The sequence below is a fragment of the Sodiomyces alcalophilus genome, assembly GCF_042370955.1.
Source record: "Sodiomyces alcalophilus JCM 7366 unplaced genomic scaffold ACRALscaffold_1, whole genome shotgun sequence".
NCBI lineage: Eukaryota > Fungi > Ascomycota > Sordariomycetes > Glomerellales > Plectosphaerellaceae > Sodiomyces > Sodiomyces alcalophilus.
Window position 1 is genome coordinate 3313868 of NW_027263532.1, and position 25880 is coordinate 3339747.

General features: G+C 56.3%; 11 protein-coding genes across 11 annotated transcripts; 7 read left to right on the forward strand and 4 right to left on the reverse strand.

Annotated features, from left to right (window-relative positions):
* Positions 1-960: 960 nt before the first annotated feature.
* Positions 961-3623, forward strand: ACRALDRAFT_1078843 (uncharacterized protein; the record flags this gene model as incomplete). Its single annotated transcript, XM_071018822.1, has 2 exons — positions 961-1401; positions 1473-3623. Exons 1-2 carry the CDS (start codon positions 1123-1125, stop codon positions 3621-3623), a joined length of 2430 nt encoding a protein of 809 aa, XP_070879455.1. The 5' UTR covers positions 961-1122.
* Positions 3624-4076: 453 nt separating this feature from the next.
* On the reverse strand, positions 4077-5558 carry ACRALDRAFT_2094427 (uncharacterized protein; the record flags this gene model as incomplete). The annotated part of the gene is made up of 3 exons (XM_071022667.1): positions 4077-5124; positions 5268-5339; positions 5464-5558. 3 exons carry the CDS (start codon positions 5556-5558, stop codon positions 4077-4079), a joined length of 1215 nt encoding a protein of 404 aa, XP_070879456.1.
* Positions 5559-6798: 1240 nt separating this feature from the next.
* On the reverse strand, positions 6799-7529 carry ACRALDRAFT_2031492 (uncharacterized protein). The gene has a single exon (XM_071020684.1). The coding sequence runs from the start codon at positions 7388-7390 to the stop codon at positions 6944-6946; it is 447 nt and encodes a 148-aa protein (XP_070879457.1). The 5' UTR covers positions 7391-7529; the 3' UTR covers positions 6799-6943.
* A 20-nt stretch (positions 7530-7549) lies between these two features.
* ACRALDRAFT_2056523 (uncharacterized protein) lies at positions 7550-9908 on the reverse strand. Its single transcript, XM_071021770.1, has one exon. It carries the CDS (start codon positions 9894-9896, stop codon positions 7989-7991), a length of 1908 nt encoding a protein of 635 aa, XP_070879458.1. The 5' UTR covers positions 9897-9908; the 3' UTR covers positions 7550-7988.
* A 41-nt stretch (positions 9909-9949) lies between these two features.
* ACRALDRAFT_1059755 (uncharacterized protein) lies at positions 9950-10479 on the forward strand. Its single transcript, XM_071016098.1, has one exon. It carries the CDS (start codon positions 9981-9983, stop codon positions 10299-10301), a length of 321 nt encoding a protein of 106 aa, XP_070879459.1. The 5' UTR covers positions 9950-9980; the 3' UTR covers positions 10302-10479.
* Positions 10480-10688: 209 nt separating this feature from the next.
* Positions 10689-11703, forward strand: ACRALDRAFT_1073709 (uncharacterized protein). The gene is made up of 2 exons (XM_071018136.1): positions 10689-10794; positions 10857-11703. The coding sequence occupies exons 1-2, from the start codon at positions 10761-10763 to the stop codon at positions 11405-11407; spliced, it is 585 nt and encodes a 194-aa protein (XP_070879460.1). The 5' UTR covers positions 10689-10760; the 3' UTR covers positions 11408-11703.
* A 436-nt stretch (positions 11704-12139) lies between these two features.
* ACRALDRAFT_1059753 (uncharacterized protein) lies at positions 12140-12681 on the forward strand. The gene has a single exon (XM_071016097.1). It carries the CDS (start codon positions 12191-12193, stop codon positions 12344-12346), a length of 156 nt encoding a protein of 51 aa, XP_070879461.1. The 5' UTR covers positions 12140-12190; the 3' UTR covers positions 12347-12681.
* A 2261-nt stretch (positions 12682-14942) lies between these two features.
* ACRALDRAFT_205601 (uncharacterized protein) lies at positions 14943-15478 on the forward strand (the record flags this gene model as incomplete). Its single annotated transcript, XM_071021756.1, has 3 exons — positions 14943-15155; positions 15196-15353; positions 15394-15478. 3 exons carry the CDS (start codon positions 14943-14945, stop codon positions 15476-15478), a joined length of 456 nt encoding a protein of 151 aa, XP_070879462.1.
* Positions 15479-15659: 181 nt separating this feature from the next.
* On the reverse strand, positions 15660-18026 carry ACRALDRAFT_2024424 (uncharacterized protein; the record flags this gene model as incomplete). The annotated part of the gene is made up of 5 exons (XM_071020220.1): positions 15660-15993; positions 16061-16359; positions 16481-17437; positions 17526-17873; positions 18000-18026. 5 exons carry the CDS (start codon positions 18024-18026, stop codon positions 15660-15662), a joined length of 1965 nt encoding a protein of 654 aa, XP_070879463.1.
* A 1613-nt stretch (positions 18027-19639) lies between these two features.
* Positions 19640-22293, forward strand: ACRALDRAFT_1078837 (uncharacterized protein; the record flags this gene model as incomplete). Its single annotated transcript, XM_071018821.1, has 5 exons — positions 19640-19724; positions 19778-20070; positions 20142-20505; positions 20568-20645; positions 20720-22293. The coding sequence occupies exons 2-5, from the start codon at positions 19795-19797 to the stop codon at positions 22291-22293; spliced, it is 2292 nt and encodes a 763-aa protein (XP_070879464.1). The 5' UTR covers positions 19640-19724; positions 19778-19794.
* An 823-nt stretch (positions 22294-23116) lies between these two features.
* Positions 23117-23580, forward strand: ACRALDRAFT_1059750 (uncharacterized protein; the record flags this gene model as incomplete). The annotated part of the gene is made up of 1 exon (XM_071016096.1): positions 23117-23580. A coding segment is annotated over exon 1 (244 nt), but the record flags the coding sequence as incomplete, so codon positions are not given.
* Positions 23581-25880: the final 2300 nt, after the last annotated feature.

A 25880-nucleotide genomic window follows, 5' to 3' on the forward strand; every position in this document is an offset into this window, starting at 1 on the left:
GATGCCAATGCCCATCCGTTGTTCTAGGCTCTATACGGGTGGACTCTTCGCGTCCCCATGGCCAGAAACGAGGCTGTGCTCACCGTCTTACGTCGCCTCGGGTGTAACGGCCGTGGGCCATGAGACGACGAAACGGGCCCGGTTGGAGCCAAGTCTGAGAACCGTCTCACGATGCGCGGCCTACCTGAGACCCCTGTGGCTCTTGCAGGCCGCGCAGTCCTGACGTATAGAAACAAGAATGCAGATATAACGTAGGTATACGTTGTATGTAGTAGGTAAACTTACAAGTTCGGCACAATGTATGTTCCCGCATCAGCAGCGCAGGGAACGGGAGAAGTCCCGGCTGAGTGAGGGGATCAACAGGGGACGATCCCGCGGGGCCGCTTTACACCTGATTGACTTTGAGCTTGAGGAAGACGTGATCCTTCAAAGACATCAACTGAACATAAGGCACTCGGCTTGTTTTGATCGCCATGTAACCTGTCCTGTCAGTGTAGGGATAGTCGTCGAAGGCCGGCCAGGCCCATCTCTATCGCAGCCTGGTGGAAGAGTCGATGGATCTGGAGAACTGGCATATGTCGGGTGGAATCAATAGAATGTCATCTTTGGATTTCCATGTTCCTTTGCCATTCTTTTGCCATGATCGTCATCGTCATCCATTCGCCCGCTACGCACCCAAGGGGAGAAGATGGGGCCAGGGGCAGTAAAGAGAAAAGTCCCAAGTATTCGTACCTAGGTACCTAGTGGAGTATTCGTACTGTTTCAGGCCGTTTCAGTTTTCGGTAGGCGTGAGAATTGATTAGTAAGGCAAATACCACTAGTTCGGTGAGCACGTAACAGCTCACCTCGGTGAAGTCACTTCTCGGTAAATGCATGTGGGTTTGATCTTTTCCGTCACGAGACGCGTTTGTCAAACTCCGCTTTCTGCAGCCTTGTCCCTTCGCAACGCCCAACGCGAAGCTCGCCAGTCGCCTTGCATTTCCCACTCAACACTGCAGCTCTTGCCATCAGGTCGCTCCGTAAAAAAACTCGACGCTATGATCTAACCTCCATTTACTTTTCGACACGACCCAACATCGTGCATCGCATTACGACTGATTGCTCTCGGCAGACGCAGGCATCATGGCTACTGCGGCACTTTCCGCCACAGTGCCGCCAGCGACGGCCACAACTGACCCGACGATCGATGCTTCTTCGATGGACAGGCAAGATGCCACTTCTACCTCCGCCGCACCGCCGTCCGCCACGAATCCACCCCCCCCCGTCCGACGCTTCACGGCTGCCGACCTCCCACTTCCATCGGCCACCCGCGCGGCGATAGATTCGCTCGCTCACAGCTATAAGAAGAAGGGGGGTTACGATGCTATGCGCAAGGAGGTCTGGGACAAGTTTGCCGCCAGCGTACGTTCCCCAATCTCCAGTTCTTCTCTTGTTTCCGTCCTCGCCTCTAACCTCTAACCCTTGCCCAACAGGACTACGAAGCCCAGGTCACCAAAGCCATTCTCGAAGTGGCCGAGCAGGAAGTCAGAAAGCACCCCCAACGAATTCTCACCCTCGACCGCGGCAAGGCCGCCGCCCTGATCGACGGCGCCCTCGAACGGTCAGGCGTCTACCAGAAGGCCCAGCAAGTCATCACCCAGCTCATCGATCGAGACGCCATCCAAGAAGCCATCCGGGACCTCCGCCGCGCCGACATTGGAGACGAGGAAGCCGAGGCCGAGAAGATCCGGGGCGAGAAGACGGACGAGGAATACCACCAGGAGACCCTCCAGAGGCAGGCGGAACGCGAGAAGGAGCGCGAGAACCTGCGGAGGCTGGAGGCCGCCATCGAGGAAGGGAAGCGCCAAATCGCCCGCGAGGAACGCAAGCGGCTCGAAAAGGAGCGCGAGAAGGCCGAGATCAGACGCAGGGAGGAACGCGATGCCCGCCGCGCCGCCCGCGAGGCAGCCGAAGCCCAGAGGGAGAAGGAGCGGCAGGAGCGCCGCCGTCTCCGAGAACTCGAAAAGGCCCGCGAGGCGGACAGACCCCGGAGCCGCAGCCGCAGTCAAAGTCGACGAAGGGATAAGGACCGGGATCGCGACCGGGATAGAGGCAGAGACAGAGACAGAGACCGGCAGTCCCGCCACCGTGACGATAGTCGGGATGGTGACCGCAGCAGGGAGAGGAGGGAACGCGAGGACAGGGAGAGGAAACGACGCGATCGAGAGGAGGAACTGCGAAAAGCCAAGGAAGGGCTCTCCAAGGAACAGCTGGAACAGCTCGAGCAGGAGGCCCTGGCCGATCTCCTACGGGAATGCGCCGACCCCAGATCCAAGTCGCCCGAGTTGGAAATCGACGAAGCACTCGCCCTCGCCCCGCCGCCAAGAAAATTCGCCCGCGCTTCCGCCATTATGCCCCTCAAGAAAGACACCCATCGCGTCTCTCCCATGCTCTCCGACAAGTGGGCGACCGACTCGGCTGCCTTGGCCGCGGCGGACGGCAAAGAGAAGGGGGAGAAAACCCACACCATGCCGAAGCCTCCGTCGGTGAAGGACAGCGACAGGGACCGGGATTACCCCCGAGATAAATCCCGGGATCGAACGAGTCATCGCTCTCGCGATGATGGTGGTTATCGAAGAACGGACCGCCGATCCGAATCACCGCGACCGCGGTATCGTTCGCGCGAAAGGTCGGACAGGCGAGACAGGTCACGTTCGAGATACCGACGGGATAGGGATAAAGATAGGGATAGGAGCAGGAGCAGATCCCGCGCCACAGAACGGCGCGAAAGAAGCCGCTACGACCGGAGAGATCGCAGCCGTTCGCGCCACCGCAGCGACAGGTATGGCCGAGGCAGGAGTCGAAGCCGCTCCCGTCGACGCGATGACGACCGGGATAGAGATCGAGATCGAGATCGGGACCGAGACCGGGACCGGGACCGAGATAGACACCGCTCCCGCTCCACGGCGACCATCAGTCGGCGCGACCGAGACCGCGACCGAAGGAGCCGTTCCCGTTCCCGCTCCCGCTCCCGCTCCCGCTCCCGACACCGCCTCTCCTCGCGCCTCGACATCAAGGAAGACCGCGCCTCGCACACGCGCATGGACGAGGTCCGCCGCCGCGAGAAGGAAGCCAAGGCATATCTCGCCGCCCAGCGCGAGGCGCGCCAAAAGGGCCTCCCCGTGCCGGGCATCGACGACAAGTGGAACGCTGTCAGCAGCAGCAATAATAACAACAATAATGGTGTTGCCGCCGCCGCCGCCGTCTCTACCCCTGCGTCAGAACATGCGGGGGATCGGTCCCCCGAGGCCAAACGCAAGCGCGACATGGAGGACATTGACCGCTACCGGCCATACGACCTATCCTCGAAACGGGATGATCATGATCGCGATCGCGATCGTGATCGTGACAGGGATAGAGATAGAGACCGGTATCGGGATAAATCACGTGACCGCGAAAGGCGTGACCGGAGGAGGAGCCGCTCGCCTAGCCGGAGCCGGGAAAGGGATAGAGATCGCGACCGGAGGGATAGGGATAGGGACAGACGCGACCGCGACAGGGACAGAGATCGGGACCGCCGCAGTCGGAGGGATAGGAGCAGGAGCGTCTCATCCCGCCGCGACAGGAGCTACAAGGACTACTAGGAGTATGACTTGGGGCGTCCACATGCGTTATCACGCAGTCGGCAGTGGGGGTGTGTATGGACTACACGTACTCAACCGTGATGTTCCTCGCGGGCCATAATTGGATAGCGGTAGTAGTAGACTTGGCTCACCTCAAGAACATTGGCAACGCGCACCGTGGAATACCGTCGCGAAGCAATGGTGTACTTCAGTTGTCCCAGTTATCATCTTTGACACCACAATTACTCCACGCAAAGTGCCATTTCACCATGACTGACGTGTAAGGTAACTGGCATTACAAGCCAACTACCGTATCCATTACGACGTTTAATAACACTTTTTGATATGCATGTATTCCCAGAAAGAAACAAAGAACAAAAACCGTTTGACGCCATCGCTGTATTCCAATCGCAAAATGATTCCTGGTGCAATTCGCCATTTCCCACTCATGTCTCCCATGGGACGTGAGCTGTTCTATTTCCCTTCAAACGGCTCCTGGGCCCCCTTGCCAGACACTATCACCGAAAACGGATTGACACCAGCGCTGGTGTAGAGGTAACCCGTGACGAGCAAGGCCAAGGTGAAGAGCAACACGGCGGCAATGAGGACTCGCCTGACGGGAGCGGACAGACGGCCATCTTCCGGGTTCTTAATGACTTTGCCGAGCCAGACGAAGCTGTTGACAGCGGCGGTCTTGAGCTGAGCCCAGCCGGTGGAATAGACGACGAGGCCGAGGACGGCTATGGAGTAGCCGATGCCCTGCAGCAGGGAGATGTCTGTGCGCCAGATGAAGAGGGAGGTGGCGATGAGGAGGATGTTCTTGAGGATGCCGGTCAGGGTCATGACCAGACCGGAGGTCCTTCCGATGAGGGAGACGCTGGCAATGTTGAGGATGAAGGCGACGGCGGCGTTGAGGAGCAGGATGAAGAATCCAGTGTCGTACAGATGCTGCGGGTTGAAGCGGAAGGCCTCGACGGGGATGGCGACGAGGAAGTTGGCGAGGGCGCAGATGGGAGCGTAGTAGTAGAGGCCGACGAGGGGGTCCATCTGGCGGGCCGAGTCGGAGTCGTCTCCCTTGAGGAGCACCTGGATCATGACGAGGCGGACGGCCTCGAAGCAGGTGCCGCCGACCTGGAAGAGGAATCCGAGCCAGGAGAATTCGATCTCGCCGACAGACGAGAGGGCGACGCCGAAGACGATGACGAGGATGTTGAGGATGGTCTTGGCGTTGGGGTCGGCAACACCCCAGAGCCACGAGACGAAGAGGACGACGACGGGGGATGCGGACTTGAGCATCTGAATGAAAGGCACGGAGAGGTAGATGTAGACGAGGTTGGAGCAGACCAGGGAGCCCGAGTAGAGGAGGCCGATGGGCATGATGGCTCGGAGGTACAGGCGGCCGGTCATTTTTACATGGTGGCGGTTGTCGAGGAGCGAAGTGGTTCGGGCGAGAACCTGGGTCGCGATGGTAGCGAAGATGAGGTGCCAACAAGTGAGAATGACGGCTAGGCGATTGTCAGTTCTTTGGCCACTCCACGGAGAGGGGTCAGATGGAGCGCTCGTGGGATTTCAGGGGTTGGCATTGCGATAGTGGACGTACGGTATTCTGTCAGGCATGTTAGTTTGATATCGGCGTGGAAAGGGGCCAGAATGAGCAAGAGTTACTTACTGAAGCCGGCGGTGTCGAGCAGCCATTTATTGAAGATGATGGTGAGGTTGGAGAAGAAGATCCAGTTCCTAGGATAGGGTACGTACGAATGATTAGAACAGGACAATTTGACAGAGAGAGGCAGTAGTAGACATGGAGAGGGCCGGCGATGACAGTCGGTAACTCGACTACTGGTGGGAATTAAGAGCTCACGCAATATAGTAGGCCGGATGCAGAGACCGGGCCGGGGCGCTGATCGGCTTCTCATCCTCGGCGACGGGGAGCGCGGAGTAGGCGGTGGAAGACATGGCGGAGACTCAAGTGCCGACGAGAAAGCAGTAAATGATCAGCACTGCCGAGTCGGGGCCAAGAAGATCGGAGCCCGTGGCGGCTCCAGGGCCGTTGTGGAAGGGGAACCAAGGAATGTATATGGCAGCCAGTGGAAAAAAGAGACGACAGTTGGAGGGGCCGTTGATTGATGGTCGTCAAATGTTTGATGCGACGACGTTTTGAGAGAGGAAATAAGAATGAAAACAAAGAATAAAAGGCGTCGCACGGAGAAAGTCGGTGATGAGGAGTAACGGACGGCTGAGGGGGTTCAATTCCGACTCGTTCAAGCAAACTCGGGGTTATGTCGACCGAGAAGGCTGAAATGCCCGACGTTGCACTTTTAAAGGGAGAATCCTCCGAGGGAAGCTGAGCTGCGCCACTTCGCGTGGGTCACAACGGCATGGGTATGGTATGCAAGTGAATAGATGCGGTGTTTTCGCTTCTTGCGAGTGTAATGCTCTGTGTATGTGCCTGCTGTTGGGTATATGATTCGTTTCGCTATGCTTTGACGGATTAGGAGAACCGTTGGTTCAAACAATGATGTCGGTGGAAAAGACGAGCTAGAACGAATGGTTGTGATGATATTTGGATACGTTCGGCCCAACCTTCCCAAAGATAGAGTCAAGAAGCCGGGTATCAGGCAAGATTTTTGTGAGGGAGAACGAGAGATCAGTTGGACGAGAGGGGGAAAAGAAGAAACAGAGAAGAAAAAAAGGAGCGATTGGAAATTAGGGGAGTGTTGGGGGTTCGCGAGAAGATACGATTAAGATGGGGAAAGACCTGACTGTCTGTACGAAGTAGTGTATTCGTACCTCGTGACATTAATTCACAAGCTGAGAGGAACAAATGGAGACAAAACATTGTTGTACCTTGGTACTTAGACCATGACGACATGAGGCAGGAGCTAAAAAGCTTAGTGAAAGCTTGTTGACGTTATCCGTACGCTGATCACGGAGAAAGCCGGCAGGGCGTTAGGTGGTAGATCTCCTAGGTACTCAGTATCATTGCTATCCGTAGTACTAGTTACTCCGATTTACAGTACCTCTACTCGCTGGGACTCGGATGCCACGCCTCTTCGTAGGTACACCACAATTGAAGTCGGTAAAAAGGCGTCCGTATCAATAAACTCCTATTTAGCCGCGCATGACTATTTATAGTCCCCTATGATCCCTCGAACCGTTTCATAGAATTACCGCCTGTGGCTGTGCCGCCCCCTTTCCCATGTCCCCTGCCTCGTGTAACGCGATGTGGCCCCGCCTACTCTTTGCCCCGTACAACCGACCGCTGGCAGGCCGCAGATTTTGTTCTCTCATGCGATTTGCGCTGGGTCTCGCCCATCTTGCTGACACTGAGGATGCAGATGTCATCTCCGATATATCACTGTGGTCTGTGCGATCCCCATAACCAGAGTCTTGGCTTCTTCAAAACAAAGGTCTTCATCAAACTCGTCGCTGTCAACAGGTCCTTCACGCGCATGTGTACAGCATGGTGGGTGGTCGGCCGGGTTTCTCTTGCTCTTCTTCTGTCCGTCGTTCTCTGCTGGAGTGATCGACTCTGCTGGCTTGACTGTCGGACGTCGTGGCAGCTGTGGGACAGCCCTGAAACCAGTCAGAATGTCAGGTTGTCCTAGTTGGAACACCCTCACCCTACCTATTCGAATGACGGGAAAGGATAGAATTGGTAAAGATAGGTTTTCTATGATCGCGTCGACCGACTGGGCGGGCTGGCGACAAAACTGGAGCATGGACCAGCGGCGGGCGCTGGTCCTGGTCCTCGTCTTGTGAACTGTCCTGGATCGACACTTTCTCATAACATTAGGCTTCGTCAGAAATTACTTAAGAAACTGACAACCCATGGCTGGATATTGACTCCAGAGACTGGGACGACCGGCCAAAGGCGTCCGTTCCGGTAGGCGCTCTCGGCGTTGGCCATCGGGCGTTTCCTCATGAGTTACGGGTTGCACTTTGCTCTATGAAAAAATTCAATTAATACCTAAACAGCAAGAGCATGGACGTCAAAGCTGCTACTACGCTCTGCCTCCTGGTCCAACATGATGTCCATAAACATTCAAGCTTCGTCGAGAGAAATAAGGCTCGGTCTTGTCGCGTGCCCAATTTCGAACGACGCTTCATGCAAGGGCCAAAGTGAATACTCGTAGCAAGCCGAAGACCGAATTATGTGATACCGTCCCCGGAAGACACTGTGCCCACCAGTTCAGTTCAGCCTCTCACATCATCCCGACACCCTCTCGTAAAACGAGTATCGACGTCCTTGGTCGTAAACTCCCTTCCCACCAACGCCATCGCTATGCAAACACGCCACTCCATGAATAATACCATACCACGCCATCTTTTTCTTTTTCTCCTCCCGTCCAACTGGTCGTCACCCGAGGCCGCCAAGAGATAGCCTCAGGCTGCCTCGGCGGGAGACACGATCGGCTCATCGGCCGCCGTGGCATTTTCTATGCAGTCATTGGCGTCAAAAGCCGACGGCCCGCCCTCATCCGATGCATGGCGTTGGGCCTGCAATACGTGTGTTGACATCTCTTCCTGCTCGACAGGAGGGCGTCTCAAAGTTTCGTCATCTTCGCCCGGGGAGGGCGAGGACACCTTCTCCGAGGGAAACATCTCCATGTGGTCTCTCTCCCTCCCCGCGCCAGCGTCAACGTTGCCGTCCACCTGTGTGCTCAGGACGCTAGCAGGGTCGACGCAGTCGTAGAAGAGCATGAAGACGCCCCCCTGCGCGAGGACCGTCTCTTCATCCACCTTGTAGACCGTCTCGTCACTGAGCCGCCACCACTCCGTCTCGCCTTCTGTTTCGTCCTCGTCGTCGTCGTCGTCCGTTGGCTCCAGACCCGCGTTTGTATCGCCCGTCTGTGACTCCGCGGCCTCCTCCGGCCTTGGAGGCGAAGCGCGCGGGAACTTGCGGTAGCAGACGTAGTGTCCATTTTCGTGCCTCCCGTAGTGCGTAATCACCGCCCGGAGTTCGTATAGAGGCCCTGTAATCTTAGATTGACCTTTGTCTCCCGCCACCATCGATACGCGTGGCTTCAGGAGCCACTCTTCCTTGTCTGGGTGGGCAGGCACCACTCTCGGAATGGTCCCTTTGCCCTCGCCCCCCTGACCCTGGTCCACTACTCTCTCAAACGTCCCTGCACTACCGAGACACCACGGGCCGAGGTCCAGCATGAGAGGGAACCTCACAGCGGCACTGTTCTTCCACATGTACCCCGTGTTCTCGTCAAACGCCGACCGGTTCATGTGGATGACGAGACTCTGCGGTGGCCGAGCAATCACCGTCTGTTTCGTCTTGGTCGACGTGACTTTGAGATTCGAAGGGATCTGGCACTTCTCCGTGATGGTCTTATCCTCAAAGTCGTCGCGCTCCAGGGCATCCTCTACCGCCGCCAACCTTGCGCCGCGCTGGGCCATCGTCTCGCTGCTCATGCCGAACGCACGCTCCCGGTCGAGGATGGTGGTCAAGAGCCGCTGCACCTTGAGAAGCGTGCACTTGCCGCATTCCACGCCCTCGATGGACTCGATGTGGGCATAGGCGTCTAACAGCTCGAACAGGTCGTGCTCTGACGAGTCCAGGCCCAGGCTGAGCGTCAGGCAATTGAAAGGGATCATGGAGAGCCCGTCGCAATGCCCGCACTGGACGCATGCGACCCTCTGAGCAACCAGGCCCTCGAGAGGATTATGGGATACGCGAGGTGCCGAGAAGCCGCCGGCCGTAGAGGAGACGACAGATACACTCTGATAGCCGCTATCATCGCTGTGTTGACTTTCGTTCGTGTCGTCGTCCACGGCAAGGGAGCCGTCGGTGACTGCTGGTTTCAGCTCGAGACAGGGGAGGCTATTCCGTGACTTGGAAGCCTTGGCAATCTCGCGGTCGATTTCGTCCAGCAACTTCGAGTAGTATTCTTGCGCATCTTGCTGCTGCCACGTGCTCATGTTCTTAAGGGAGCCAGGTGTCCATAGCGTCTTTCCATGGTTCGATGCGTCGTTCAGATCGGCGATCAGGGTGCGCAACGTAAGCGCGGCGTGGTAGGTTTTCTGGTTTGCGGCATCGAGATGGATGTGGCGAAGCTGGTCGGAGAGGTAGCGCGGTAGCGGCCTCAACGATGCGAGGCCCTGAAGGATGCTATTCTGGTAGCACGAGTTGTCCAGGTTGCCCAGGCCGGGCGGACGGTCGTCCGAGCCGCCCTTGAGAGCCATGACGGCGCCCGAGAAGGATGCTAGACCCCTCTGCCCGGCCTGAGACACGGTGCCCATGACGCCCCCGCCGGGTCGGTCGAAGCCCAGTATCCTCTGCATGAGTGCGGTTTTGGCGGCATGCGTCCTTGCGGCACCTTGGAGCATGGGTCGCGGGACCAACGAGGGATGAAGCCAATTGTCAAGATGGTAGAGCGCTCGGTAGGGGACGACCGAGACCAGGGCGTCCCAGAGGGTTTCGATGCGGAAAACCGAAGACCAGAGGAACAAGGTTATTATAACGGTAGCGATAGTGATGAGCACAGTGGGTTCAAGAAGCCTGTCCTTCCAACCCTGCCCCGCATGGAGGGACTTGGATGTGTAGGGATCGTTATACAGTTTCTTGTACAGTTCCGAGTGGGCTCTTTGGGAATTCATTTCGGCGTCCTGCACGACGGACAAAGCAGCCCTGCGTCGATGGTCGGAAGGCTGTCGAGATGGATGGCGGCCGTACGATGCAGATGGTAGAGTAGTATAGTAGTATCGAGACGGAAAGCGTTATGTCAAGGCGATGAGGTCAAGGTGAAAGTCGGTCATCTCCATGCTGAATGTGTACCGAGGTAGGCGTGGCAGGCGAAGTTTGGGAACACGCAGAAATCGCTAATGGTAGAGTGTTGTGGTTACATATTCTTTGAATGATTATTTGGTAGGAAGCGGGAACATGACAGGAAATCAAATGCGAGAGTGTCCGTGCAAAATCATGGAAGCCAAGCTTCAGAAGCACCGCGTGGGGCCAGAATAGGTCAGATGAGCCAGTCGGAGTGTGAGTACCATGGGATAAGACCCGCTTTATTGATTAGATAAGATATGATAAGGATTTGCGATAAAGATTTTTGAGCCACCACGACGACTGGGGGGAAGAAGAGTAACGCTGGAGTATGGTGGGTGGTCGGCAGCCCACAACATATAAACCACAACAAAGAAAACATGGCGAAACCCGGTGCGTCAAAGAAGCAGAGAGGTTCGTATGCAAAAAAAAAAAAAAATCCATCGCCCATGCCTAAAGCTAACTCGCTCTTTCAGGGCCGTCAAAGCACTCCAGAGCGGCCCGGCGCGCCACCTCGCCGAGCATCGACACGGACAAGTCCCTCAAGAACGTCAAGCCACCTCCCGAGTCGGTCGACTACCGGCCAGCGGTTCTCAAGGCGCACCACGAATCCGGGGTCACCAAGAAAACCAAGCAGGGCCGCAAGGCGGCTCTGAGCAGCAAGGCGCGCAGGCGCCGCGGGAAGGACCTCGAGCGAGCCGAGGCGATCCTCGAACGGACGGCAATCAAGATTGAGAAGAGCAAGGGACGATCGCGCGTTATCCAGAGTAGGAGGAAGGCGTGGGAAGAGGTGAACAAGATGCACGGCGCCAAGGTGCGGTCCAAGTTCCCCACGGAGGAGGACCTGGGGAGGGAGAGCGGGAGTGATATTGCGGACGACGAGGCGGTGGGTGCCGAGGCCAAGGGTTGGGAGACGGACGAGGAGATGGAGGTTGCCGATGTGGAGGTTGGGCAGCAGAAGCCGCTTTCTGGTGCACCGGGAAACGTTGCCGTTGCGCAGTCTGATGACCTTGACGAAATTCTATGATACCTTGTTGCGGAAGAATATGAGAAGCCGGATGAAATGCATACAGGCAGTCCTCGACATGGCCAAGCAGCTGGGACTGTCGAAAGGTACAAAGTCTGTGAGCAGAGGACTGAAGCGAGACAGTTCCTGGCATATTATTATGCCTTGACAACCGACGGTACAGTCCATCAACTGCGCCCTGGAGAAGTTGGCATGGCACAAACATCGAGGGCATGAACTGTCCATGCTCGATTCAAAGAGTCGGGTTTACGAAGTAGTTCGCCATCTCGTCGTCTTATAATGTAGAGAACCAGGCCACTGTGCCATTTTCAAGCCGACAAGCCAACAGCGACGGCATCTCGGTCATGTTTAGACTTAGATAGAAAGCTCAGGCAAGCTCTTGCGAACTGACTAGCAGCAGCCGAGTAGAGACACCGAGCCTACAGATTAGCATGAACAAAACAAGAAGAAAAAAAAGGAGAGATAAAAAGGGTCAAGTTGGCTTTAGATTGTTGCTTGTACATTGTACTCGGAGTCGACCTGCATGAGAGAAAGGAATTGCTGTTAGTTACGCGGAACTGAGGTACATAGGTACGATGTACAGTTCTCACGACGGTTGGGGCACGGACCGCACCGCGTACGTGACATGCCGCTACTAAAATGCCAGATTTGGTGGAACGGAGATACTTCGTACTTTCAGCTCCCGACACGAATTCCCATCTCCATCTCATCTCCATCTCCTAGATACCCTTTACCATCTCATCACCTCGGAATGGGAACAAACTCCCACTACGCTCAACAACCATGGCGAATCCCGAGCTCGCCATAGCCAAAGTCAACTTCAGCGCCGTCCTTTTCCGCAAGGACCCCACGCCCTTGACAAGGCCCGAGATTGAAGCTTTCCACACCCTCCTCGCCGACACCATCACTCAATGCTCTCGTTCCAATGTCCAGGTTTGACTTGCCCTCCACCGCTCCAACCGGCCCGCCCTCGCCTTGTCTGCCTGCCTGCCTGCCTGCGTCCCCGTTGCGGCGCCCATATCCGCTGTCCTCTTCCCAGCAGCGCTTCGTGACCGCACCGAAACTAAACAGACTTGGATGTTTTCTCTCTTTAGAACTGCAAGCGATGGATCCTCAAACACCTGCGCCCGTCGTCGGCGCGCCTCGGCGCCTTTGCCAAGTACCTCGTCGCCCTCTCGGGCTCTTTCGCCGGCGAAGCCGCCAAGGACAAGTCGCCCAACTCCAAGCCCAAGCCCTCGCTCCGAAGGCGCCATCTACACCTCCTATACCTGCTCAACGACGTCCTCTACCAAACCGCCGTCCGCGAGCGTGACGACGCCTTCGCCAAAGCCCTGGAGCCGAGCCTGCAGGCCCTGTTCCATGGTGCCGCTGCTTTCCAACACGCTCCCAAGCACACGAAGAAGCTCGAGGACCTGGTTGGCCTCTGGGAGGAACAACGCTACTTCCCGCCGGCCTTCCTCAACGAGCTGCGAGACACCATTCGCGAGGCGCCGTCCATGGCGAATATGACCAAGTCCACAGAAAAAGAGAATCAACGACAACAACAGGATGGCGCCACAGGCCAGACGACCAAGCCTAGCAACCGTCAGGTCCCTTTCGTGATGCCCGCCATGCACGGCGATCCGGCCATGCCGTGGTACGACCTCCCAGCCGCCAACTGGCTCTCTCACCTCACCCCCAACTCGACCAAGCCGATGCAGCCGGACCTGATCAAGCCGCTCCAGCTTGCCCCCGGCCCAGCCGACAAGGCCCTCGCCCAAGCCGTCAAGGATCTCCTCCGGGACGTGGAAAGAATCTACAGCAAGGGCCGCAAGCCGGACGACAACAATAATGTCGACGACGTTGACGACGACGACGCAGCCGCCAAGCAACCGACCGCCATCAGCGAGATGGGCGAGCGCGTCATCCTCGACGAGATCACGGGCGAAATCATCGGCGGCGAGACGTATTACGGCTGGTCACGGGAGTTTTGCGAGAAGATGAAGCAACGTAAGCGGAAGAGTAAACAGCAGACCGATGATCGTGATCGTGGCCGCAGCGGCCGCTCCCTGTCGAGTAGGAGCAGGAGCCGGAGCCGGAGCAGGAGCAGGAGTAGCCGCTCGAGGTCTCCATCACGCCCCGCCGGTGGCCGTTCCAGCCGCAGCGTCTCCCCTCCTTCTTTCAAGAGACGCCGCCTCTCTCCCGCTTCCTCGCGGAGTCCCAGCCGAAGCCGGAGTCCCACCCCTCCTCGTAAGAGCTATCGCCAACGCTCCCACAACCGCTCGAGGTCCCGGACGCCGCCCCGCAAGAACAGGTCGCGGTCCCGGTCTCGTTCCGCGGATCGGACCAGGGACAGGGGCCGTTCCCGCTCGCCGGCGCGCGGCCTTGGTTCATACCAGAACAGATCTGCGAGCAACTTTGACCATGATGGCTCATCTCGCTATAACGACAACAATCACAGCATCAACAACAACCATAACGGCAACAACGCCCCGCAGCATCTTCCCCAGCCATATACAACCCCCCATCCACCGTTCCCTCCCCATCCACCACCCATGGGCGCCAACATGAACCATTTCCACGGGCTTCCACCACCGCCGCCCCCGCCTCCCCCCCAAGGTTACCAGGGAACCTGGCGTCCGCCTCCTCCACCTCCACCACCCATGGGAGGTCCGCCTCAGAACTGGTTCCCGCCTCCCCCGATCCCGCCCAACCCCGTCGGTCCAGGCGGCCCTTATTCGGGTGCATGGCATCAGCAGGGTCCTCCTCCCCCACCACCCCCTCCACCGCACTATGCCCCTGGGGGACATGAACAATATCAGGGAGGGAGAGGAGGCTATGGCCGTGGAGGACGAGGGTGGTAGTTCTATTGTCGAGCAGAGGGAAGAGCGTCGCCAGGGGAAGCGTGGCGGTAAAGTTCGCCCGATCGTTCAATCGCTGCCCATGTGTATCTAGCTAGAGGATAATCGAGGCCATGTTGGCATGTTATCTCAACACGAACATGATGCACCATACAACAGACCTCCGCCCAGCCTGTTGTGACATGTTTACCTCGCCATGACCAACGTCCACAAGCCGTAGCCGCGCATCTCTCAAGAAACCACGTATCGATTCCCTAAACTCCTGTCATCAGTGAAAAAGGGGAAAAGAGAGAAGCCCCAGATCTACGGTCGCTTGGGCTAAATTACGTCTTGTGTCCTCATTCATCGTCTAAATAGAAGCTGTCCTTCAAAGCGAGCATCCCCTTCCAGCCACACAATTCCCTACACCTCTCTCGGACAGCACGAAACGGGCCCTCGGCCTATGCAAAATAAAAAGGGTTCATAACAAGAAAGGGGGACAAAAGCCGGGCCAAGGAAGAAGAGAAAAAAGAACTCAAGACATTCCTATGTTATCCGCTATGCGCCTGGGGAGGATAAAGAGCCGATACTTTGCTCGCCTCACCCCATTAGGAACGGGACAAGAAACCCCCAGGAATAAAATAGAGAACAAAAGAAGGAAGAAAAAAAACAGGAAAAAAACAACAAAAAAAAAGAAAGGGGCAAGAGAACAAAACATGGCTAGTTTGCCCTCCTCAGGTCCAGTGTCCGCCAATCTCCAGCTCCTTGACATGAATCGTAAAAACAAGCCAACCCCTTTTATTCGTCCACAACCCCGTTCCAAATCGTCTCTCCAACCCAAGCAGCAGCCGAAGAGCAATGGCCTGAAACAAGAACCTCAGCCTATTTGCTCCCCACCTTCGCTCTTCTCCAAATCTCTGATGCCGTCCGTATGTGGCAAATTCGGTCACGTGTGTGAATCGTCTCCAGCAACCAAGGAGCGACGAGGGCAACAAGCACAACAACGGGATTGAAGCAACGACCACAGGGCCCGACTGCTTCGAGGCTCCATACCCCCATTTCTCGCGTCGTCCGCATCCGTCGTTCCACGGCAGCATCGCTTTTGCGTCGGCTTCTGCTGATATCGGGTTGGGCATTGCCCGAAGCTAATGACAGCACGCTCCACAGATGGTCCGAAGCCCTGCCTCAGACTCGAATAGACAAGAAGAGGCCCCACGGTACCCGGGGATTGGCGCACCGCAAAGCCGAATAACCGTAAGGAAGAAAAGAAAAATAGATAAAAATTCCCTGTCTCTATGGCTTTTGCAATGATAAACAAATAGACCGTAGACTCAGAAAGCCGTAGGATGGGGGGCAATGCGTTTGAATTGCCAATTCGAGAAACCAAAAATTTGGACGGAGGAAAGGCGGGTTGGGTCGGTCGGTGGGGTGCATCATCTCTGGCTGTGATTCGAGCCTACGGAACTGTGCTCATGGCTCGATGACCGTCCATCCTTAAGGTGGAGCGAGTCCAGTCGCTTCTGGTTCTCTTCGGCGGTGTCCTCCTCGTCTACGTTGGTGAGTGAGGTGTTCCCTGCCGCTGCACCGTTGGCCTGTCGCCTCATGTCGGCTTGCTTGGTGAGTGCAGCCCACTTCATTTCCCGATCAGCCTGTCTGGCCGCCGCATTGTTCTGCTGTTCTGTGTATTCGTGGGAACAGTCGTCGAACAGCTGAGGGTTGATCTCCATGAACAGTTTCATGGCATTGTAGACCATGCCGTGAATTGTCCTAGCACACGATTAGAATGGACTCTCAACGACTCTGAGTATGATTCCCAAAGGACCAAAGAGCTCACCTGTTCCAATGGCCCTTGGAATTCTCGTAGAGTGGCGCAAACATGATGGGGAGGATAATCTCCACGTTGTCGCTAACCAAATTGCAAAAGTACTCGTTGTTCCAGAAGTAGAGAGCACGTTCGGCGACTTGGAAATGGGGACTTGCGACCGATTTGGCCAGTTGGTGAAAGAGTGGCTCTTGGACCTTTGCAAATTCGGCAGGATCCATGACCTCAAAGATATCTTCAACCTCATTAAGGAACATGACCTCCTTGGTGCTGTTGGTCTTTGGCCAGTACCGGAGCAAGCCGAGGACGACCTGTCGTTGAGTTGTCAGTCAGCGCTCGGCGAGGCGATGCTATGCAAGCCGCGGCGGATAAAAAAGGACAGAAAATGAAACAGGAGAAAAAAAAAACGGAACATGAGTGTGCTGGTCTTACCTCTTCCGTGAGGGACGCATCCTTCTCCAGGAATTGAACAATGCAATACGCGAGTTGCGGGTGGTACATGCTCAAACTCTTGACCTTGTGCAAGGGTATCAATACGCGGGTCAAGAATGTCTTGTGCTCTTCCTTCAACGGGAGTGCGAATCCGTTAATAATGGACCCAAGAATCTCAAGAAGTTCGGCAATCCCATTGAAGCGTTCCGTCTCGTAGGTGAATTGGAAGAAGACGTTGTTGATGGAGCGGCGGATAAAGGACCGCAGATTGAGAAACTTGCCGTAGATCCGGTGGAGGGTGGTCTTGAGGAAATCCCTCTCCCGGGGATCTTCCGAGTCGAACAGCTCGAGCAGCGAGAGGACAAAGCTGTGGTCGATGTACGCCTTGGCTATATTGGTGTTGAAATCCTGGCTCTCGATGAAGCGCAGGAAGAACTCGTACACGACCTGGATATGGGGCCACGCAACCTCGAGCACGGGCTCGTCCTCCTCCGGATCGAATGCCTCGCCTTGCGGGTTCATGGGTGGCGGGATGGGTCGGAACAAGTTCTTGGCGAACATCTCAACGACGCGGGGGTACATGGGCTCCGTGATGACTTGGCGGTTATTAGCGACGTAGTCGAGGAGCTCGTGCAGCGCGAGTCGCTTGATCTCTTTTGATTTCATGTCGCCGCTGGCATCGTTGAAGTCGAAGATGACGTTGCACTGGTCAATCTTTTGCATGAACAGGTCTTGCCGTCGGTTGGGCGGGACTTCGTGAAACCCAGGTAGCTTCTCCAGCTCGCGGTGGGCCGAGATGTCGAAGCGCGACGAGTGCTGACGCTTGGGCGTCCTCAAGCCCTCGGGCACGTCCTTGGGGGTTTGGTGCAGTCTATCGAACATGAGCGACTTGGCGCCGGCCTTGGGGGGCGCCAGGTCATGGGGCATGGTCTCGGCGGCACCAGGAGGCGGGACGTGCTAAAAAGGGAGAATTGAAAAAAGGGGCACGTCAGCGATGAAGACTCAAGTGGCATGTCCGGTGGTGTTTGCAGCGTGGAATCCTTACAGGAGCACTGGGGCTAATGACGACCGTCGGCGGCAGAGTACCGTGTCGCACAGGGGTGCCATTCCCATTGGAAGGCTGTGAGGGGCCGCCGAAGCGGTCCTGGCCAGCATTCTGCTGGTTGGCTAAGTGGGAGGGCTGGTTCGGTGCGCCGTGGTCACCGCCCGTGGTGTTGGCGGGCAAGGGTTTATTACGAATATCGTTGAGTGTGGACGTGGAGGATGTCGGGGTCAGGACGGGAGACTGGTTCGCGTCACGGCCGGAGCCCGACGATGATGGCGAGGCGGTTCCATCTTTGGAGTCCTTGTTCTTCTTTGGCTTGTTCGAATCCTTGCCGCGCGACAACTGGGCCTGGAGGGGAAAAGGGATTAGTTAGTAAAGAAAAAAAATAAGAAAGCGACAAAAGAAAATAAGGAGAAAGAAAGAAAATGTCGTCATAACTGAAGACACGCCCCTTGGGGAGGATTGAATGCATACCTTGACGCGTTGACTGAAACGATTCATCTCGACGGCTACGGTAGACAGGTCCCTTGTCGTAAAGGGGCGCTGTTGAGAGACGGACGTGGTTGAGGAAGACTGATGACCAGAGAGTGGCAGTGGGGTAATGGAGGAACTGGATGCAGCCAATCTACTGGTCGAGAGGCCGATTGAAGGGGTCCGAAAATGGGGCCCCAAGAAGCAAGCTTCAGGGTAGCGCACAGCCGGTGGACGCGGGCGCCCAACGTCGGCCGGGATACAGGATTGTGAAGCCCGGACCGGTTCAGAGAGGAAAACCGAGTAGAGACGAAAGGATCAAGTCGGTCGCCGCGCGAGTCGAGTTTAGACACAGGATGGAGGGAGCGATGATGATATGTTCGTCTAATGGGTACCGCAGCAACAGACCAGGAAGGGTGTTGTTTTGGGAGGGAAGATCAGGGGGGCGTGGAACGACACCGCCTCCTATCTCTCTATCTTCCGCCTCTTGTGCGTCGACTGCCAGAACCGTGACAAGTGTACCAGGCACGTAAGAAGCGTGGAGTTGTGTATTATATCGTGTCGAGGATGGCGTAGGAGCGCTTGGTCGGTCGGATTGTTTTCTCGCGACGTCAGGTCAATGCTTGGGCAGGACGGTCAAGGGATTAGCCGTAGATTCGCGGTACACAAAACCCAAGGGAACCAGGGGGTCGAGTGTCCTGAGAGGGACTGTATGTCAGCGGCATCCGGCGAGAGAAAAGATGCAGCGAGTTGATATTGACAGGGAGGGAAAACAGGGGCAAAGATGCGAGGGCGTCGGGCGCGTGATGGGTAGAGATAATGGCTCACAGTAATTACTGAGTAGAATGCTGTCCGGGCGTGGTGCTGCGTAGCCGGTCAGTGCTCGGGCGGATGAGGGAAAGGTCGATGGATGGGTGGCTGAATGATTTAATGTGGAGTCAGCGGAGATGTGGTGGATGGATGGGACGAATGGGAAGGAGAGGACGCGGAACGATTTAGAGGAACTCGCTAAAGCTACAGGGGACATCAGTGCTTTTAGGTGTCGTAGGTCAACTGAACTTTGTAGTGTAACCACTGTGACCGTCACCTATGCACTGAGTTCCAGCTGGGGTTCAGCAGTTCCTAATGTACTGTACGTGTATTAGTACAGTACATTTGGTCCCATTAGGTAAGCCACGGGGCACTGACCGACCTGACTCCGTTGTCCTGGTGCACGAGCCACTTGAGCTGGTCACGGGACATCAACAGACTCCCAAATCGATCCACTTCTCACAGTCGTCATGACTTCATGAGCCTGAACCACAGTACGAAAATATTGATTATGAACTGTTTATACAGTGATCTAACAAAAGTCCCGACGCATTCTCCCACCTTTACTATACGCGTGGAAGTCCATTATTGTGCTGGGCCACTGTATTGTTTGCAACACCTGTTGCTATTTGCCCACCCATCCGATTGTGCCACCGAGAGCTGACCGAGATATGTCGGTGAGCCTTCACCTTGTACACCTTGTACACCTTCTCTTATCCATCTCGAAACAGGCACCTTACATTCAACTCAAGCGGCCACTCAAGCGCTTGCTCGACAATCTATTCATCTGCAACACCTGGACCCTACAACTTAATAGCCTGGTCTAGTCGCATCAGATCTTCAGTGCTACTTCTCTTGCTTACAATATGTGACGGAGAATTCAAGACTGGAGCTCACATCCAACTCTCCCCTCCCAAGGTACATCTGTTCAATCGTCGTGTGCATGAACTTTGGATCTGACTCAAGAGCAGCCTCATTCCAAGCCAGGATGACTTCCCAGGCCTCCCGGGATGTTGATATCGAGAACGTTGTTGGCTCGGTGGTAGACAGCCTTGTCTCTGACGCGGCAACCTCGGCCAACGCGGACCTGGGTATTCCACCATCACAAAGCTTCTCTGATGAAGAGATTGACGATGCACCCGAGCATGCTGCTCCCATATACCCAATCGCCAAACGCATCATCGGGGCCGTCGAAGTGCCCATGATTGTAATGAATCTCGACCGGGCGGAAAAGGCGTTTGGCAACCTCACCACCTTTCAGAACGTAGGCCCAACGAAAAACATTCTCGGGAATATTCTGGTCATCATAGTGCCTTTTGAGCTTACACTATGCAGGTCCTCGACTTGGAGCGTCTCTCCATTCCGTTCTACCTTAATCCAGAAAGCCCCTTCCGGAGACCTATACTGTCCCACCAGGCGGCAACTCACAACATTGTGCTCAAGGTCACTGTGCCGAAGCGCACGGGCAGGAGACGGAAAAAGGGCTCAAACGGGCCGTTTGAGGGCGAGGAGGTCGAGGCGCCAAACGTCTATGCGCCAGCGCCAGCATCTACGGCTGCCCCTCCGCAGCGAGACCACAATGTGTGCTCCCGGTCGAGACTCGACAATCCCCGCGTGCTCAGGCGAAAGTTACAGGACAATGTCGATACGTATCGTGTAGAGGCTGTCGGGGTGGCAAAGGGCACTCATCGCTTTCGGTGTATGCATCTACTCCTCTTCCGAGCCAGCCATCTACTGCCATGTTCACTAACATCATCTCAGCCTTGGCCGACTATCAATGGGACATGGATCAGTCCCCGTTTATGACGAGATTCATGGATCAGGTCATGTCAGGCGACAGTACGTTGGGCGCCACAGTATATGACACGATTTGCAAGACGACGGGAATTGACTGACACAATCAATGGCTCTAGTCAAAAAGATGCGAGAGTTCAAGTTTCGAGAGGGCACCGATTTCGGGCCCAACGTCGATCTGATCCCGCCGCCGGCATGGACGCCAACGGTGAGCCTCCCCTTCAACTACGGCTACGCGCAGAACCCCTACGTGCGGCCCGAGCTAGACCACACGGGGAAAGAGACCCTCGTCAACACGCAAATGCCTACACTGGTCGGCTACTTCCTCAGTGCCGACCAGTATCCCATCCCAGAAGGCCCCCAGCTCGAGTACGACGGCGACGACGAGGACATGAAGGCCTGCATCGCCACGGCTCGTAAACTGATGGAGGAACGACCCATCTGGACACGCCGGTCTCTTCTCAACGCACTGGGGGACCGAGTGCGGAACGCTCACATTATGAAGCGCTGCACGGGATTCGTGGGGTACCAGTTTCGCGGCGGTCCCTTTCGCGACGCGCTCATCAAATACGGCTTCGACCCTCGCAGTGACCCTTCGTGCCGGATATACCAGACGCTGCTCTTCAACCTGCGCAAGCTGAGGCCCGGGTACGCGGGGGAGACGTGGCATGGCCTGCGCAGCATGAGGGCGGACCAGAGGCAGCCGATGGGGGATAACTTTATGAGCCACATATTCGACGGCAAGTCGTTCTGGACGGACAGCAAGATCTGGCAGATCTGCGACATTACGGACTCGGTGGTGGTCCGGATCGTGGAGCAGGCGCCGGTCCGGCCGACGTGCGACGTTTTGGGGAGCGGGTGGTTCCACACGACGACGTGGGCCAAGCTCAAGGCGGTGATGAAGACCAAGATGATGGCGATCCAGTTTGGACGCAAGCTGACGGATGAGGATTTCGCCGAGATTATCCAAGTCCGGGACAAGACGCCCGAGCCGGGGGCCGGGGCCACGCGGTTGCCGGTGCCGGACCTCAAGCTCACCGAAGACGAGATGCGCGTCATGTACGGCAAGAACTGGAAGGTCCCCAAGAAGAAGAAGAAGGGTGGCTTCGACTACCGGGTCAAGGGCGTCAAGGCGGAGAGCGTGGCGGCCGCCAGCACGGAAGATGCCAACGGGTCCATGGAGGGAGGGTCGACGGAGACGGCGCAAAAGTCGAACCCCAACCGGTATAGGCCGGTCCAGGCCGACCTGCGCCCACTCGACGGTGGGGATGGCGGCCGGGAGGGGGGCCAACAGTCCAGCGGGCCTCAGTTTGTCGTGGGATCCGAAAAGGCCGGTTTGGAAAGGATAGACGAGCAGTTGAGTGAAACGGATGACGACGAAGCTGTGGATGAAGAGGAGGCGGACATTCTAGCACAGATATCTGGATTGAGGGGCCCCGAAATTGCTGCTGGGTCCTTTGGCGGACAGTCTGGTCAGCCTCGGGCAGGTGGTGGGAAAGGCCTTTCTGTTGCTGGAGTGGCTGGGGCCGATTATGGCGAATACGACGACGAGGAGGGGGACGAGGCCGGATATTACGACGAGGAAGGCGTAGATGAAAGGGGGAATGGGGAAGAGGGTTACAGAGACGAGTATAGGGGATATTACGAAGAGGAGGAGTATGATGAGGGCGGCGATGCTAAGATGAGGTCATGAAGGATCATGGGTCCTTGGAGGCCAGGGGGTTTCTTCCCTAGCCCATTAAGATGGCATTATCCAGGTAAACCATCCAGGACGAAGCATGATATCTCCTGTTTGCTTCTGATTTTCGACAATCGAAGTCACCAACGGCACAAAGGTTTCCTTTTGCATTACAGATGCCTGCTTGGCGTCTCGTTCCAACTTGAACGGCCGTCTAATGAAGCAGCCACCAACATGCGGCCAGATGCAGAGGCGACGACGGCCAGGCACCAACACCAATCAGAGTCACCACCTCACCCTTGTTGATGGCTGTCGGCGGCAAGTTGACAAACCTACGAGTGTGTACAGAGTATAGTTGCCTAAAAACAAGTCATACGCCTGGACGACAGTCAATGGCGGTGGACCAGGTATTAGTTGGAGTGGTGATCTTTCTCGAGTGAATGCAGGTGCAGCAGACTCCACCCGACTCGGCATGGCTCTTCTCGTGAATTCAAGTGGCACAGCATAGAATAAATACGAAGAAACAGTGCAGTGTCTTGGATGAACATTTTTTTCCCAATATCATCCCTCTGCTAAAGAAAAAGGAGAGTCGGTGTTGGCGACTCTTCTTATCTAATCCAGTCCGTTATAAGAAGACTTGGCGGTGAGTCGCCAGGTACATCACCATTGTATTAGTTTCTCTCCTTCCGTGCTTTTCCTCCTCGCCTCTGCCTGATTTCAAAGGGCATCTATCAGTATAAGACGGTTGAACATCTCATCTATTCGGGGACTTGACTGATTTACAGCCGTCTTTCTTACTTTTTTGCTTTTATTTTTCTTGTCGTTTTGGTTCTTCTTCACTTGGCCATTGCAGCGGTTACCCTGTATCATAAGACATCTCGCACTCTTCACACTCTTCACACAACTCCCTACCTCCCGCCTACACATAGACATCCACTCATCCCTATCATTCTGCACTACCAAACCTCTTTAGATTGGACTCACTCAACTAGATTGGACTCATTCTCAATCTCCTGTGGCTTCCCAACTAGGCCCAGTCCAGGCTTTCGGTGGCAAAGATGGACTTTAAGCAAGTCATCGCCGGCGTCTTGGGGACCATCGACGACACCTCCTCGCCACCCAACATCTCGGACGAGATCCATGCAAACGCGACGACCGGGAGCTACACGGCGGGCGAGCGGATGGGCAAGAACCACAACCAGAACCCCATCCTCGACGCCCTCACCCCGCTGCTGGGCGTCCAATTCACACCCGTCATCCGCACCCTGACGCTCCTCCACCAGCTCTTCGGCGCGCGGCTAGGCCTGGACCCGACCCTGCTCCTCACCCTCATCGGCGCCGCCTGGGCCTTGAACCGCCTTGCGCGCCAGCTCTACACGGCCGTCGCCAGGTTCGTCACCGCTCACCTCATGTGCACTGTCCACGTGCCGAGCGGCGACGAAATTTACACGCACATGATGACGTGGCTCGCGGCTCAGGACTTTATGGCCAATTCGCGGAGCATCCTGGCCGAGACGGTGTCCAAGACGGCCTGGGAGGAGGACGATGAGCTAGAGGCGCTTCAGTTGAGAAGCGTTGCCGGAGGAGGGGGGCAAAAGTATTTCAATTTCTCCAATCAGCAAGCAAACGCGGTATGTTATCCCTTTTATACACATAATGTCTCTTCTGCTTGAATTTCAGGCTCATATAAACACAGCCACCCCGATTCGTCCCAGCCGTCGGCCTGCACGGCTTCTGGCACAACGGTCGGTACTTTCGCCTCTCCCGCCGCCAGCAATCCGTCCTCGATAACAACGGGTCTTCCAACATGGCCTTCGCAAAGGAAGAGACGCTCGTGATCTCTTGCTTCGGCCGGTCCCCGGAACCCATCAAGACGCTGCTTCGCACGGTGAAGCATCACTTTTATAGCGACCACGTGGCGCGGACGACCATCAAACGGCCTTCGACTCAAATGTCCCGTCGGTACCCGGGTGGCACCTGGACCATCGTCGCCTCGCGGCCTGTCCGGCCCTTGAGCACGGTGGTGCTCGACGCCGAGCAAAAGGCCGCCGTTCTGGCCGACATGAACGAATACCTCCACCCGGCCACGCCGCGGTGGTACGCCAACCGCGGCATCCCGCTGCGGCGTGGCTACCTCTTCTGGGGCCCGCCGGGGACCGGCAAGACCAGCTTGTCGTTTGCCTTGGCCGGCGTCTTCGGGCTTGACATTTACGTCATCAGCTTGCTCGAGCCTACCCTAACGGAGGAGAGTCTGGGGGCGCTGTTCAACGGGCTGCCGAGGCGATGCGTTGTGTTGTTAGAGGATATCGATGCGGCCGGACTGCGGAGGCCGGATGAGGAGGAGGTGGAAGAATCGGAAAAGGAAGAAGATGATGAGGAGGAGGACGACGACGACGACGACGACGATCAGGAGGACGAGACCAAAGATTCAGTTGGGCAAAATGAGGGAAGTGACAAAGAAGAGAAGGCAACGGAACAAATAAACGACGCTGAGGAAAAGACGAACAAGCCTGTCGTTAACGGGACCAAGACCGTCGATTCTTCCGGCGAAAAGAAAGCGAAAGCCAAAGCGGGACTATCCAAAAAATCCAACATGCGTGGCAAGAGCAGCAAAGGCAAGGAGAGGAAAACCAACGGAACGAGGACGACGCAGCGAAGCCAACCTTTCATGGGCCCCCGTGCTCCCTCCTTTCCGCCCTGGGCAAGGCCGCAACAGGAAGAGCATCGCGGCATCACGCTCTCAGGCCTCCTCAACGCCATCGACGGCGTGGCGTCGCAGGAAGGGAGGGTTCTCGTGATGACGACGAACCGGCCCGAGACGCTCGACGAAGCGCTGATTCGCCCGGGACGGGTGGACTTGCAGGTCGCATTCAGCAACGCGACGGGCGAGCAAGCGGGTCAGCTTTTCGAACGGATGTACTATTCCGGTGCGGCGGCGGACGAGACGGAGACGGGGCGGGAGGGACCAGGGGGTAAAGGCAAAGCGAAGAGACTCGACGCCGAACGGGAGAAGGACGTGTTTGCGGCTACGGAAGGCGAAGAAGGCATCGTGGACCCGGAGGAGCTGAGGAGCGTGGCGAAGGAGTTTGGGGCCAAGATACCCGACGGGTTGCTGAGTCCGGCGGAAATACAGGGATTCCTGCTCAAGAGGAAGAAGGAGCCTCGGCGGGCAGTGAGAGAGACGGGTAAGTGGGTGCAGGCTATGAGGCTGCAGAAGGAGAGCAAGACGAAGGTTCTAAGGGTTCAATAGGTAGGGTGTCTAACGAGGGAGGTAGAGAAGCAGATGGCTCACCATGGAAATCTTGAAGGCATTCTATGTGCGTGACATACATATGTGTATGCCCAGGTCACGGAGTAAAGTACCTCCAGACGAAGGCAGGTAGGTGATTCACTTACGGTTCTTGCCTGCCTTCAGCCCTATACATCGTACCTTCCCAGGCAGGATTCAGACTTACGCAACTCCCTATCAGTTGATACGTAGCTACCTTCCTCTCTTCCGGCCGTGAATCTAGATACGTATACCTAGAAACGACGCATCTCAGCCATCTTTATTTGCTTCCCCAAACTTCTTCCTTACAGCATCAGTTGGACAAATCTCTCAC

Excerpts from the sequence above, each read along its gene's own strand:
- ACRALDRAFT_1059755 (XM_071016098.1), top strand. The coding sequence starts at position 9,981 with ATGGTAGAGCGCTCGGTAGGGGACGACCGAGACCAGGGCGTCCCAGAG.
- ACRALDRAFT_1073709 (XM_071018136.1), top strand. The coding sequence starts at position 10,761 with ATGGCGAAACCCGGTGCGTCAAAGAAGCAGAGAG. Across the intron at positions 10,795-10,856 it reads TGCGTCAAAGAAGCAGAGAG|GGCCGTCAAAGCACTCCAGA; the intron begins GTTCGTATGCAA and ends TCGCTCTTTCAG.
- ACRALDRAFT_2031492 (XM_071020684.1), bottom strand. The coding sequence starts at position 7,390 with ATGAGAAAGTGTCGATCCAGGACAGTTCACAAGACGAGGACCAGGACC.
- ACRALDRAFT_2056523 (XM_071021770.1), bottom strand. The coding sequence starts at position 9,896 with ATGCAGAGGATACTGGGCTTCGACCGACCCGGCGGGGGCGTCATGGGC.
- ACRALDRAFT_1059753 (XM_071016097.1), top strand. The coding sequence starts at position 12,191 with ATGGCGAATCCCGAGCTCGCCATAGCCAAAGTCAACTTCAGCGCCGTC.